The 14,511-nt window shown below is 36.0% G+C and overlaps 2 protein-coding genes across 3 annotated transcripts; one reads left to right on the forward strand and one right to left on the reverse strand.

Moving 5' to 3' along the window:
• The first annotated feature begins 2,948 nt into the window (after positions 1 to 2,948).
• LOC137951583 (multiple organellar RNA editing factor 2, chloroplastic-like) lies at positions 2,949 to 10,050 on the forward strand. 2 transcript variants are annotated; one of them, XM_068798344.1, is made up of 5 exons: positions 2,949 to 3,303; positions 5,868 to 6,261; positions 6,534 to 6,631; positions 6,733 to 6,798; positions 9,659 to 10,050. In XM_068798344.1, the coding sequence occupies exons 2-5, from the start codon at positions 5,885 to 5,887 to the stop codon at positions 9,799 to 9,801; spliced, it is 684 nt and encodes a 227-aa protein (XP_068654445.1). In that variant the 5' UTR covers positions 2,949 to 3,303; positions 5,868 to 5,884; the 3' UTR covers positions 9,802 to 10,050. The 2 variants fall into 2 exon arrangements, with proteins under 2 accessions (XP_068654445.1, XP_068654444.1); XM_068798343.1 differs by lacking the exon at positions 2,949 to 3,303 and having other exon boundaries at positions 5,640 to 6,261.
• Positions 10,051 to 10,624: 574 nt separating this feature from the next.
• LOC137952381 (E3 ubiquitin-protein ligase RGLG4-like) lies at positions 10,625 to 14,338 on the reverse strand. The gene is made up of 11 exons (XM_068799535.1): positions 14,065 to 14,338; positions 13,230 to 13,314; positions 13,001 to 13,141; positions 12,789 to 12,902; positions 12,617 to 12,714; positions 12,442 to 12,521; positions 11,965 to 12,070; positions 11,725 to 11,852; positions 11,499 to 11,622; positions 11,324 to 11,380; positions 10,625 to 11,239 (listed from the first exon to the last, which is right to left on the reverse strand). Exons 1-11 carry the CDS (start codon positions 14,218 to 14,220, stop codon positions 11,153 to 11,155), a joined length of 1,176 nt encoding a protein of 391 aa, XP_068655636.1. The 5' UTR covers positions 14,221 to 14,338; the 3' UTR covers positions 10,625 to 11,152.
• Between the last annotated feature and the right edge of the window lie 173 nt (positions 14,339 to 14,511).

The following is a 14,511-nucleotide window of genomic DNA, read 5'->3' on the forward strand; positions in this document are numbered from 1 at the left end:
TCTCTGGCTATTCTCCTTTCCCCCGAAAATACCTTCCGATTTCGTTCGATTCCCCATTTCCATTTCGATTTTCTTCGATTTTGGACATTTGGGCATCAATTGCTTAATTTCTACTTCAATTAGGCATTGATTTCCCCATTCGACATCGATTTCATCCTTTGGCTTTGGTTTTCCCCAAATTTTCAGAAGGTATGCCTAAACCCTAATTTTTTTTCATTAAATTAGTGTTTTATTTGATTAAAATTTATTTTCAATGCCTAATTGGGGGTTATTTGTGCATAATTGTGGGATTTAGGGTTACAATTTAGGGTCTAAATTCTTGATTCGTGTTAGGGATTATTTTTAGGGTTTAGTGCTCGGTATTTAAGGGTCCTGTAATTAGGGTTTAGGGTTTAGGGTTTTTTGTTAAGGATTTAGGGTATTTTAGGGATTAGGTTTTTTAAGGTTTAGGGGGTTTAGGGTTTTTAAGGTTTTGGGGGTTTTGTGTTTTTAAGCTCAAGGGTTTTTTGGGTTTAGGGTATGGAATTAGGGTGTAGGGTTTAGGGTTTAGGGCTTTTAAGGTATTAAGTTCTAGAATTAGTGTTTAGGGTTTAGAGTTTAGTAGGTGATAGGGTTTTTAAGGTTTTGGGGGGTTTTGTGTTTTTAAGCTCTAGGGTTTTTTGGGTTTAGGGTTTGGAATTATGGTGTAGGGTTTAGGGTTTAAGGCTTCTAAGGTTTAGGGTACTGTGTTATGGAATTAGTGTTTAGGGTTTAGAGTTTAGTAGGTGATAGGATTTGACTTTAGGGTTTGATGGTTTATGGTTTAGGTTTTATTAGGGGTTTTTTAGTCCAATTCAAACAAGGCTGAGTCGCCTACATGGGCGTCCATTAGCCAATGAAACCCGACCCCCATCACTGACGAGGTACAATTTGTAGTGACTGCGAAGTTATATGGGGCTCTACCAGGGGTATTCGGTGAATTTGGACTTGATGTGTGTGTTTTCTCATTGTTTAGTGTATATGCAGTAGTGAAAATAGTTTAATTAATTTTGAAATATTTTAGAATGTTGTTGAGGATTTTTGAAGTGTTATGAAATATTTTTGCCATGTGGTGAGGAGATTCGGGTGTTATACATATCCACCACATGGTATTTTCTTTTTTTTTGTAGTTTCGATTTAACCCTTCGGCTTTGAGTTTTCTCAAATTTCATAAGGTAAGTCTAAACTCTATTTTTTTTATTAATTTAGTGTTGTATTTGATTTGCCTTATAAACAACTACTTGTGATTGATATATCCTACTTTTGATATTGTTGAGAACTTGTTGACCAATGCCATTTCAACCATTGTTCTAAGATTTTGTTTTCTAATCTTATTTTTTTATAGTAGGAGACTTTTGAGTCCGAAGGCTTGCTTGAGAATGTCTCATCAAGGCAATATTTGTATCCCTATTCAGAATTTTTAGATTGTTAAAAGTAAACTAGTAAAGAATTGGCCTTTTTTTTACCATAATCACGGATTTATTCTGGATGTTCTTACTTGCATGTCAGGGCAATGCGGATGATGTAACAATTGCAGTATTGAAGGAGTTGCCTCCTCTACAAGAGAAAGATCAATCAAGGGGAAGATTTGGAGATCAATTAATAGGGGGAAATGGGCGAGGAACAACTAGCATGAAGAGAAACAATTATAGTTTGTAAATTTATAATGGATTTATAGTTTTTATTTGGGCGATTGTAAATTGATAGTGATATTTCATTTAATTTTGTTGTGTTTGATTATTGTATGGAGTTTATTTATAATGTTATGCAGCGTGTAAAGTGTTTAGACTATTTTATGGAGTGTATATAAACAATTCCATGGAGTGTTTATGGAATGTATAGACAATTTTATGGAGTGTTTATGGAGTGTTTATGCAGGTATTATGTATACTGATTATGCCCAATTTTAAACAGAGGTCATGCCAAATTTTATACAGGTATTATATACATAGATTATGCTCAATTTTAAGAAGAGGTTATGCCCAATCTTATACATGTATTATATATATAGGTTATGCCTAATTTTATGTAAAGGTCATATCCAATTTTATGTAAAATGTATACAAACATCGACGATTGCGATGGTCTTGAGGATATGGGTAGCCAAGTAACATGCTTTCGGAGGCAGAATGCATTAAAATCCACAAGAGCCACACAATTTCGAGATGACATATCAACTTCCATGTGGAACGATAAATGATGGTTGTATCTTATTACTTTTGAACATGCGTCGTTTATATGTACTAAACTTGTAACTTGATGATTTTAATATTAAGGCACGAACTCGTTATTAGAATAATCTTTTTTTTAGGTTATTAATAAAGTTGTATATGTATTTATTATTATTTTTGTTCAATTTTATTACTATATTAAACTTCATATTTAAGTCTCTGGTAAATAAAATATAATTAAACTATACATTTGATTAATTAATTACTTTTAATCTTGTCAAAATATATTATTAATTAATACCATGTAAAAAATCTATCTTATGTTATTAATATAATAATTTTTTATTCATTAATCATATTTATTTTTATTTACTCTATTGTATTAGTGATTTAATAGTGGTAATTAAAATATTGTTAACTCAAACACTAGGTTTAATTAACTTATTTTTATAATTAATAAAATCAATGGTTTTAAATTTCAAAGATGAAGATAAAGATAAACTTGTTCACCCTAACACCCTATTTCAAAGATTTCGAAGATGAACTTGTCCACACTAACACCCTATTTCAAAGATTTCGAAGATAAACTTGTCCACACTAACACCCTATTTAGAAGATTTAGAAGATGAATATTAACATTAATGTCATTCCGTCGCTTAAACCGCGGAGATGATTTTCTAATTTATTTTAGGCATTTAGGCAGCGTGAGTGTGAGTGTGGAGCTCTGAATTCACTTTCCCTCTCTCTCAGTTACATCAGGCTCGGGAGGGCTCTGTCGAACCAGGGTTTCGGAGAAAATTTTCTCTCTCGCTCGCGACCGACCTTCGGCGATTTCAATCACCCTCTGTGCGACCTGTCTCCGGCACTCGACTCCCTTCCTCTCGCCGTCCCCAGCACCGGCGACCTTCGGCGACTTCTCTCCCCTCTCTGCAACCTTTGCGGCTCCTCTCTCGCTCGCGACCTTCGGCGATTTCAGTCGCCCCCTCTGCCTTCCTCTCGCCGGCGCTCGACTCTTTTCCTCTCGCTGTACCTTGCACCGACGACTTCTCTCCCCTCTCTGCAACCTCCATTACTGTTATTCGTTCCTCTCGCTGAGCGAGGAAGACGAGCTATAGTAAGTAATAATTATTATTGATTTTTTCTTTTAAATAACCATTGTTATTATTTATGTTCTGTTTTATTTTTTTTATAATCTCGTTTTTCTTTTTTTTATTTTGTATTCATATTTTGGACTTTTTCATTATGCAATACTTAGTATTTAATTACTTCCCAATTTTATTTTTTAATTATAAAGTATAATTAAAAGTAATAATTTATTTTTATTTTCTTTCGTTCCTTTTAAATTAATTTTAACTTTGTTTAATGTTTGGGTCAAGTGGAGTTTCTAAACACTCAACCTAACTTCGAACCATATTTTTAAGAACTCAACTTTACCCCAAACCCTTAACCTTAAGCCCCTACTTCTAATTTGACAAAAAAAAAAAGGCTAAAAAAAAGAACTAGATCCACCCTGTTTTACCACCCTAATTTGACAAATATTTTGTGTGTTGTATTTTTGTATATACAATTGTAATTTTTTTATATTAAAGAAGTGATTGAGTTATATTTGTATTATTTTTATTTTTATTATTATGAGGTTTGTGTAGTACGTTGTGTAGTACTATGTTTGTATAATTATTTCATATTTAGATATTATAAAATTAAAATTTTAATAATATAAAAGTAAGCATTTATTTAATTATTATATTTAATATATTTTATTTATTAACTAATATTAATTTAATTTTCTGAAAGTAAAATATATCAAAATATTTTATTTAATAAATAATTTATCTGCACTTTATACCACTTTCACACTAACACAAACAAGTACTTTACATTGCACTTTCTATTGCGTACACTAACACAAACAAATATTTTATATTCCCTCTCACTTTTCCCCTGAACTTACATTATGCACTAACCCCCCCCCCCCCCCTCTTGATGACTTGAATTCTGGTGCTCCATTGAGTAATGCGGCTAAAGTTCATCTCCTGTGTCAAGTTGACTACCCCCTTTAGTCTTGAAAGCATGAAATTCAATTATTAATATATTATTCATAATTTATAATAATAAATTATTTCTAAATTAGGTCGGAGTTTTTAATTTGTGGATTATGAAATATATTTTTCATTCAAATGCTAATTTAATCTATTTATTTCTGGATTAAATAGATTTTACAAATCCGGTCCGTTTACAGCCCTTGACTACGTGTTCTCGCTACTCCTTTTGAGAACTGTCCCAAAACCCTTGTTTCCTTGATCTTCATGCGCATTATGCAGGTCATGTCCTGATGTCGTTAGGGAGCGCCCAAATTCATGTCATGTACATGAATATACATGAATCAAGAGTTCATGTCTCAAGAGTAACGGGCGGAAAGTGCTTTCCGCCCGATTTTGAGAATCATCTACATGACTCTCGTGCGGGGCTGTCTCTCGGGGCTCTCTCTGCCGCACACCCTCTCTGCCATTACATTTCCGCAGCCCTCTCTCTTTCTCTGCTCCCTCTCTCGTCTCCTTTCCCGCAGCCCTCTCTCGTCTCCGTAACCCTCTCTCGTCTCCATTCCCGCAACCCTCTCTCATTCTCTGCTCCCTCTCTCATTTCCGCAGCCCTCTCTCATTCCCGCAGAGCACAGGAGGTCGAGCATTTGTAGAGCGTCTCGGCCTCCCTCTCTTCTCCCTCTCGGCGTACCATCGGAGCACCACCTCTGTCGGCATTGCCCGCTGCCGTTGCCGGCCGTTGCCTTTGCCTAGCCGTCCCCGTCGCCATCGCCCCGCTGGCTCGCTGCTGAGGAAGACGAAGATGTTTAATTTTTCCTAAGTTAGGAAAAATTAAACTATCTTCATAAAATTATTAATTTATAATTTTTATTTATAAAATAATTATTTTTATTTTAAAATTACTATATTAAAATAGTGATTTAATAGTTATAATTAAAATATTGTTAAAATAAATATTTGATAAATTATTTTGGCATAATTATCTGATTGTTATAGTTAATTAAACCAATGGTTTTAAATTTTGTGATAATATATTATTAATTAATAATACATAAAATATATTATGTACAAATATATATAATTAGATCAATTTTTTCTCTTAAATTATTCATTTTTAGGTTAAAATATATCATATGTTATTAATAAATTAATAACTTAATGTATTACTTTTGTTTTTTATTTATAATATTATTTATTTATTATTTGTAATTAATCATATACGTATTTCATTGGCTCATGTAATTACTATATTAATGTATAATAAAATATCTAATTTAATTAATAAATATATTAATATATTTAATTATATATTTAATAACTTATTTGTGTAGTAATAATGGTTGTTTTACCTAATTTAGGGTTTAAGGATTATGTTATAATTAAGTACACGGTAAAGGTTTAAAAATTCTCTTGTTTTTTATGTTTTTCTTGTGTTGGGGCACTAACATTGGAAACTATTTTCCAGTGTACATGAAATCGTTAACACTAACACAAATTCTTACCTGATCTGTATACATGACACGACATGATCTTTATGTTGGACATGACTTATCTTCAATAATCCACTTTGGGGCACTAACCCCCTAAAACCCTTTCATCCCCAAAACCCTCCTGTGTCTGTTCCCCATGGCCATCGCAGCCCTTGCTCGAGGGATCATGTCTGCTCGGTCTTCTTCTCTCCTCCATTCAAGGCATCTCTTCACCAGTGTGACGCCTCCCGGAGTTGGAGCGCTGTCGCTGGGTTATGCAAGGGCTCGGGTGGTGCCCTCACTCTTACATGCTGTGCGAGTAGCCAGTCGGTTCAACACTGTCCGATGCAGGGTAAACCGCTCCGGAAATGATTCAGCATACTCACCGTTGAACTCGGGTTCCAACTTCAGCAGTGACCGGCCGCCGACGGAGATGGCTCCACTCTTCCCCGGATGTGACTATAATCACTGGCTCATTGTGATGGACAAACCCGGAGGCGATGGGGCTGCCAAGCAGCAGATGATCGATTGCTACATACAGACCTTAGCTAAGGTCTTAGGAAGGTGAGTATGTTTCTCCTTTTCACGTTTACGTTTTCCATCACTTTGTCTTAATTTAATTCCTAGTATTGATTCAGTATTTTTTCACTTCGTCTGATAAATCTTTCTGACTTTCTGCATTTTAGTGTATGTATCTGTTCCTATTAATGGGTTAGCTTAAAATATTTCTATGCTTGGAACTTCACACGTGTAAATTATTTTTTTGTCCAGTATTAGAATCATGATTTCCTTTTTCCAGTTTTCATATTTTTGCCGTTTTTGTTGTGATCAAACAGTGAAGAGGAAGCAAAGAAGAAGATTTATAATGTTTCTTGTGAGCGTTACTTTGGCTTTGGCTGTGAGATTGATGAGGAGACCTCGAACAAGCTTGAGGGTTAGTTGATGTCGTTCAGTTTGGAACTGGAATTTATCTCTGCATTGCAAAGTTCTGTCTTGTTCTTTGTTCCATTAAATTGGACTTTTGTTCTTCCACAGGTCTGCCTGGAGTTCTGTTTGTGCTGCCTGATTCATATGTTGATCCTGAGAACAAGGACTATGGAGGTAATCATCTTAGTGACAAAAATAATTTCTTGTGGCATGTTTAGCATTTCACATAATTTCATGGTTTTTAAGATCAGAAGAATCGTGCTTAACGGTTCAGCTTCAGACTAAAAGTGTTACAGGAATGTAAGTGGAAAATAATGGTTCTAGATACTAGTGAGGAGTTCTTGTTCAATCTAGTTTGTCCACCTTGGCAGATTGGGTTAGTGCAACTGGCACTGTACTACTTCAGATGCCATCAGGTTTAGATTGAGTTTCTGCATAAATGATCTCTTCAGTCTTGACACCTTAACTGTTAATTCTTTTTAGTTCCTTTGTTAATTGCTGTTTTCTTTTGAGTTAAGATTGAAATTATTTTTCCCTGATATCACATTTTTTTAAGTTATTCCATTTATGTACTGAAATTAAAAAAATCCTTGTGATAATCTTTTTATCTATATTTTGTCTTACTAATGTTTGGTCCTCATGCTTCATGGGATGATGGAAAGTCTATTGTCTAAGAGTTTCCCATATTCAGTTTTCACTTTATCTTGATACCTCCACATCTTGGCTATGGAAAGTTACATATGGTTTACTTTTACATATTCGACTGAACATTGCCAAACTGTATAGCATGCACAAATCATCATACACTTCCTTGGAGTTGAGAAGTTGATGGTGGTTAAGTCATGCAATGGCCCCTGGATCACCCTTTGTCATATCTTCGTAATCCGGCCCAAAAACATGCTGGTGAAGAATCACCTGGTGGTGAAGAGATGAGCGAATGTGGAGAGAGGATTACTCAACTAAGATTAGCAGTATATGAACCCAAATAAAACTGGGATCAATGAAAATGTGAGGTGAGAGGAGCTCTTAAGAGATATAAAAAAGCTAAAAGTTGGATATTTTCCAGTAGAGATTTGGAGGTCCTACATATACAATCTCAGAACGTGAAACATAATGAAAGTTTGGTGTCACATCCATCATAATTATTTGAGCATTGGCCGACTATATTGAGGCCCATGAGTTAAAGATGTATGTTGACCTAAATTTTTCTCCTATTGCTGAAAAAATGAAAAAAAATATTTTTATATTCATTGAAATTAAAAAGTTAATATTTTTTTTTTGAGAATTAATGGTTTTTTATTTTGAAATGATATCACTTCTTGATGGCCATGTTGAGGGTTTTCTTAATTTGAGTTCCTGGTATCAAGACTCACAGATTGTATGTGGTATCTTTGGTTTGTGGACATAATCAATATTAGAAAAGTTGCTGTATTTCTGTATATTTTTATCATATCTTTGAAAGGTCTGTTAGAGAAGTGGAGTGGGGATGGTTTGTTGGGGAGAGGGGGGTTGGGTGGCCAAGAAACAGCTTTTGCTCCTTTGGATAACATTCTGCAAGGAGAATCATGATTGCATCTAGGTGTAGTATTCGGTTAGATACTGATGTTTGAAGCTTTGTTAAAATAATCCAATAGGACACTACCGTTTTGATGGTTTCTCTACCTTGCAAAAAAAAAGTATTCTCTGCTTATGTAAGTGTACATTTTGCAAGTAGGCTAGTTTTCTTGATTTTTTGTGTATATTTATGTAGTTTTAGTTGTTGCGTGTTGGTATCTTTGTGCTTAAGTTGGTTTCTGAAACTTCAGTTCTCAGTTTCTTCTTTCCTGATTTGGTTGTTTGTTTCTGTTACCCACGGTTGATTATTGTTTTAATGATTTTTGAGCTGTCTGTTATTCTCTTGTGATTTGATATACGATGGAGGTGTTTAATATTTTGATAAAACAATATTTAAGTGCATCAAACAATTCCATTAGCCTAATGTGCGTTAGATAATTGCCCCTAAGCCATCCAAACACCTATGGCCTAGTGGGCTTTATAGAGGGTTCTGTAGGATTGGCTTAAAAGAAACTGTCATGGAAAAAAGAAACAGAAGGTTATGGATGGCATGGCATTCTATCTCAATGCAGAGAAATCCTGCTCTGGATTGAGTATCCATGTTAAATTTTTCTCCTTACATAACCAAAAACAAAATTTATAACGAGTACAGCTAAGAGACTGATTTAGTTCAATTTTTACAACATAGATAAGGGAGATGTTAATCAATTTATCTTGTTCTGTTGCTATAATTAGCATTATGTTTATTTTGCCAAATCTATTTATTGGTGGACAAAATGAGTGCCTAGGAAAAAAGTTTGTATGTGGATAATGAGGAACCATTATAGTGAATTACCTGAGATGCTTATACCCATAAGAACTCCCGGAGCCACCCATTAATAGTAGTGGAACTTCGCAGAAAGTTCCCTCCTGTGATATCACTTACCTCTTTCTGACAAAAAATGCCAAATCTTTTTGTTGGTGACAAGACTTAAAGACTTTGTAGCTTTAAGATAATGATGTACCTATGTTGTGCTTACTACAAATGATGGCATAGATATAAAAAACAAATTTGATTTGTCTTTATGATTAGAAATGTTGAGATCATATTAAAAAAAAAAAAAAGTTAAATCAGATGACATTTGTGTGGCATGATAACTGGAGCAATTTGCTCAATATACCCATGTTTTTATTTGAAGCCACTGCACTCATGTCATGTAATTGTATATGAACTTGTTTTCTGTACTTGCTTATGCTCCAAGCCGTGCTTGCGTTGAAAATTGTTGTTTTACCTGGTAATTAAGGCTATGGACTGATTATACTCCAACAAGAGTATTTATTATTTCTTCATGTATTTACTTCGTTTATTTTTCTTAACCATTTTGCAAGATTGGTGGAGTAACTTTTTTGTTAATCTTGTTATCAGCTACCATTCAGAAAAAAAAAAAAAAAAAAAAAAAATCCTTGTGTCAGGCTTATAAATTGTTTCTTGCCTGTGCAGCTGAACTGTTTGTCAATGGTGAGATTGTGCAAAGATCTCCAGAGAGACAGAGGAGGGTTGAGCCTGTTCCACCAAGCAATAGAGACCGGCCTAGATACAATGATAGAACCCGATATATTAGGCGCAGAGAGAACCAACGATGAATCGGATCATCATAAATGTAGAGATGCTTTGAACTGTGTACTCTCTGTTTATCAATTCTAGGTGGTGACGTGAGACAAAAAAAAAAAAACAGAAGGATGACATGAATCCAGTGTCATACTAGATAGAAGGCTGTTTTGCACTTCATGCATTTTTAATCTATTCCGTGTGTTGATGTTTAGTATGTCATAATTTTGTTTGGACTTTGTGCGGCAAATCAGATCAATGGAAACATTCACTTTTACTTTGAGAGTATGAGGGTGTTTGTAGGCACTTGCCTACCCCAATAACATCCAAGAAAGAAATCACAGCACTGTGCGGTCCTTTTCTTTTGGTTCTCTCTTGTTTCTATTTTCTCATGAAACCAGAGTTCGACAAAAAAAGGTGAAATCGTGCTTGAGGAAGACAAAGCTCGGGTTTGTTTTCTGTGTCGCTGGAAGGGATCAGTTAACAGACGTAAAGTATTTCTCTGTTTTTGCTGTGTTCTTCCCTCGTTCTCTTCCTTGTTTCTGTGTTATTGTTTCTGATTTGGTTTCGGCTTGCCTAATAAGAAACCAAAGCTGCCCGTGCTTTTCCAGTGTTTTGTACGTTTTCTCTTCCATCTTTCTGTACGAAAATGGAAAACTCAGCGACAAGTTCAAATACAATTGCTACTCTCTACTCCTATTCATCAGGTAATGTTTTCATGCCCATCGTTTTCTATTGAGAACATAATCTTGATCTTTAATTTCATGATGTGATTTTCATAATTCTTATTGTGATAATGCAGAGGTCACACTGCGGAAAACTTAAAAATATAAGAATTTTATATAATATTCAATCGCCTCTCCCCCTCTTGCAAGATGTCACCTGGGCAAATAGGTGAGTCTTCTCAGAAGGTAATAATCTATTAATGGTTGTAGGTGGGTTTACAAAAATAAAAAAAGGCTTCATTACAAGGAAAACCAATGAAGTACAAGTCACAACTTGGACTAAAATAGATATTAAAGCCACTTTTCCCTATGGCAAGTAAGATGAGGACATGTAAATGATATAACCAGAGGGTATGTGGCAAGGGCTGAAAAGAAGCTTATGCGTAAGTTGAAAAAGTTTCTTGATAGCCTTTTGTAATCTCTGTGGCAGTGGCATATGCAATTCATCGCCATGGTTTTCTCTTCTTTTCATTGGTTCTTTCTTTTTCTACTTTTCAGTTCATTTCCACCGAGGGTAGTTAGTAAAGATTATGGTCTTCTTTGAAGCGTCTAATTTTACATGCACAATTGTCAACTTAGTGCTTGCTGAGTTACTACTCTTAAGCTCAACACAATCTTTTGCTTTGAAGACTCTCCTAGCATACAACCTGTAAATCCCCAATCATCCTGTATACAACCTGAGACGATTTCTAATGGGTTGGCGACAAATGGGGCACGTTGATAACAGGTTCCCACACCCTCGACATGTCTGCAATACAGAATTTGATTCAAAACTTCTTCAGAAATTGATTCAGACCAGCCAAACAGAATATGAAGGTGTTTGTCAGCTTACCAAGTGTCCACACCCAAAAGCCAAATCCTTAGGCTTACTCCAGCAAATTGCACATACCTAAGCAACCAACAAAACCAGCTTTTTTAAATATAAGTTCCATAAAGAAAATAATTTAGAAATTCAACATCTAGACCAAGTGGAGGTGATCTTTGCTTGAAGAGTTAGCTATACTAACTTGACTTGATCTATCACTTGGTGAGTCTAAAGAGCTGCTGCCTGCTCTTGATAGTTGTCTCAATTGGGTGGAAGGAACTGGAGGAGGGAGAGGAACTATTCTCTTTGCTTTGCCAGTTACCTTTCTGCAAGCAAATAGGGAGTATTACCCCACAGTTCCCTGGTGTCAGAAGAAGAAAACCCATACACACAGGATTGAAGGAAACACACAGTAATGGCATCCATACCCAAGGATATGAAAATTTAGTGCAGCTTTATACTGGAAAGGGATCTCCATGAGTGCTGCAACAGCGAAGGCTGTTTCTTTCTCGGAGGAACTCATACTTTTAGCCATTATAGAAGTGAAGTTGACAAACTACATAGCAGAGAAGGGAAAAATACACTTCCTTGAGATGAATAATTGAGTGAAACTGCAACATTATACTGTTCTTGATATTTAACCACATGGGATACTTTTGATATTCTACCTGGAAGTTATCGAAATTGCGTTGAGGGACTTTGTCATCAAATTTTTGCATCTCTTCCCATGGTCCATCACCAACTCCCACCAGCACAATAGATAAAGCATAAGAGCTAGCAATGAAAAAACATAGGAGCAAATGGATTAAGAAAGTCCTCAATTGTCCTGAATTATAGGAAAAACTATCCAGAATGATATTATGAAGGGTTACTAGAAAAAAAAGATTGTTAGTAAGAGTAGGTCATCATCTTGCTGTTGACCATTCCCCTGTTTCCACCAACACGACTATCCCCTGATCTCCCCTCCCCCTTTCTTTTGTTTCTGGTCCAGTGTGTAACTATGCATGTGCCAATGGAAAACTTGAAAAAAGTTCATTCTCAGTCATTGTTAGTTTGCCAGTGTTTCAGCAAACTGGTATAGAAAAGTTTCAGATTCAGCAGTCCTTCACTACAACAACGATCTTCAAGTTCATAAAGGAACATACCTAGCAGAGACAATAGCATTTATTGTTGCTCTTTCCTGCTGGCTGAGTTTGCCTTCCTTTGTATCAGAGCTTCTTGTTACCTTTTATGCCACAAAAGAAGCCAACATTCATCTGCTGAATCTACAAAATAATACATATTTGAAAATAGAAAGAGCTGAAGTGTTTCAAGAATGACCTGTCCATCTGCTATAATAACCAAAACATGATATTGTCCACCACTTTCCTCAACAATGTCTATAGCAGCCTCGATTATGGGTCCAAAGGAAGTTGGTCCTTCCAAACGTCAAGAACAAAGATGTCAAGTAATCACTCTGTAAATGAAACCTCAGTATCAAATGGATGGATACCTGCCAACTTTAACTTAGGCACAATCTCTCTGTAGCATGCTAAGACTTCTTCAAATCCCTGGCAAGGCCGATGGTCACTATTGAAGCTGAACACTCTATCATCATGAGTGGTTGCTACAATTTAAACAGAAATTTTTTTTTATCTGAAAATCAAGTATTTTAAAGCTTAACATGTTTATGACGTAACTTTTCATGCAAAAATGAATACTTACAATCACCAAAGCCGAAACAAGGAATGAGGTTATCTTCGTCAAAGGGAGCCAGAGCCTTGCCTATAATTTCAATGGCTTTCTCATACGGATTAGGAGTGTTATTCACAGTGTGAAGGCTTTGGTTGTTGAAAGATTCTCTTCCTGTCAAGGTAGACCATGGGACATTACACAATTTGCATGATACAGTTAAAACTCAGAGAAAAGATTACAAGTGGTAAGAGAAATGAACCTGTCCATTCATTGCTTTTTGTGAAGTCGATTCCTAGTATAAGGTTTGATGACTCAAGTCCTGCTTCCCTCAAGGCATCTGTGACCTACACAACCCAATATGGCTTCATAATGGCCATTAATTTACTTTAACTTGTATTTTCAGCAGAACTATTGCTGATCACCAGATTTTTTACTCTCTCCACCCTTGTCCGTTAAGACCAAGGAGCCTGAAAATTCTTGTTCGTGCCAGTTTTTGTGATAATATCTTTTGGATCTGTCTTCGCATACCCATCAGTAATTAAGCCGTATCCTTGCAGTCAACTGAATTTCACTCACCAAAAAACTTTTAAAACTGATATGAATTCTTAGAATTGTAATTTTTTTTATAAATCCATGAACTTGTATTGTTCACCTGACTTTCAAAACTCAAATCTCGCTCTAACGCCACTCTTAGACTTCCTAGACTCATTTGTATCAGTGTTCTCTACCAATCAGGGGTGTAAAAAATCACAGGCTCTCCATGAGAATTCCCCGTGTTTGGGGCGGAGCACAGGCTTTTTCTACTATATGGGTACCGCCAGACCCGAACTCCATCACTCTCTTCTTGGAGAAAACTGGTCAGTTCTCCGTAAGAAAACGAAGACGGAGAGTATGGAGGAAAAGAAGTCGGGGACTTCAAAAGCTACCCATTTTCCATCGCTAAATCTTTCCCTGCAATTGACTTTTGGACGACCCAAGCAAACAAAAGTCAAGCAAACGTTACTGGTAAAAAATTTCCAATTTTCAAGAGTAGTCCGGGTTTTCACCATTTTCTAATCATTTTGAAGCAGGAAATGCAGTTAAGCGTCTCTCACCTGCTGAAGGGAGGTGAAAGTGTCTGGTATGTAAGAGTACTTGGAGCCACCTTTATTCACTGACGGAAGCTCCGGCCTTCGTCCATTCGGCGACTTGGACATAGCTGGTATACTCCGCGGCTCCGCCGTCTGCGGTAAACAAATCAAGTTTCCCATGTTTCCGAGTTCATAAAAAAACAGAGAAAAAAGCAGAGGAACAGAACTCAAAGATGGAAAAAGACAGACAACCAAAAGCTAGTGCTATTCTGACACTTGGCTCTCCAATCTTCCACTCTTTTAAAAACTGGTCGAGACTCGAGAACAGAGATAGTGGCCTCATGACTAAATGACCCGAGTCTTTGCTTTTCTCCTTTGATAAATAAAAGCCTCAGTCCTTACCCACCTTCCAACTTTTTTCAACTTTTAAGGTAATTACGTTTTGAAAGAACTGGCAGTGAAGGTGGAACG

Source organism: Aristolochia californica, unplaced genomic scaffold (genome assembly GCF_029961685.1).
Source record: "Aristolochia californica isolate CCGP_79_NKW_82.1479 unplaced genomic scaffold, dmAriCali1.0.hap1 SCAF_15, whole genome shotgun sequence".
In the NCBI taxonomy this organism is placed as follows: domain Eukaryota; kingdom Viridiplantae; phylum Streptophyta; class Magnoliopsida; order Piperales; family Aristolochiaceae; genus Aristolochia; species Aristolochia californica.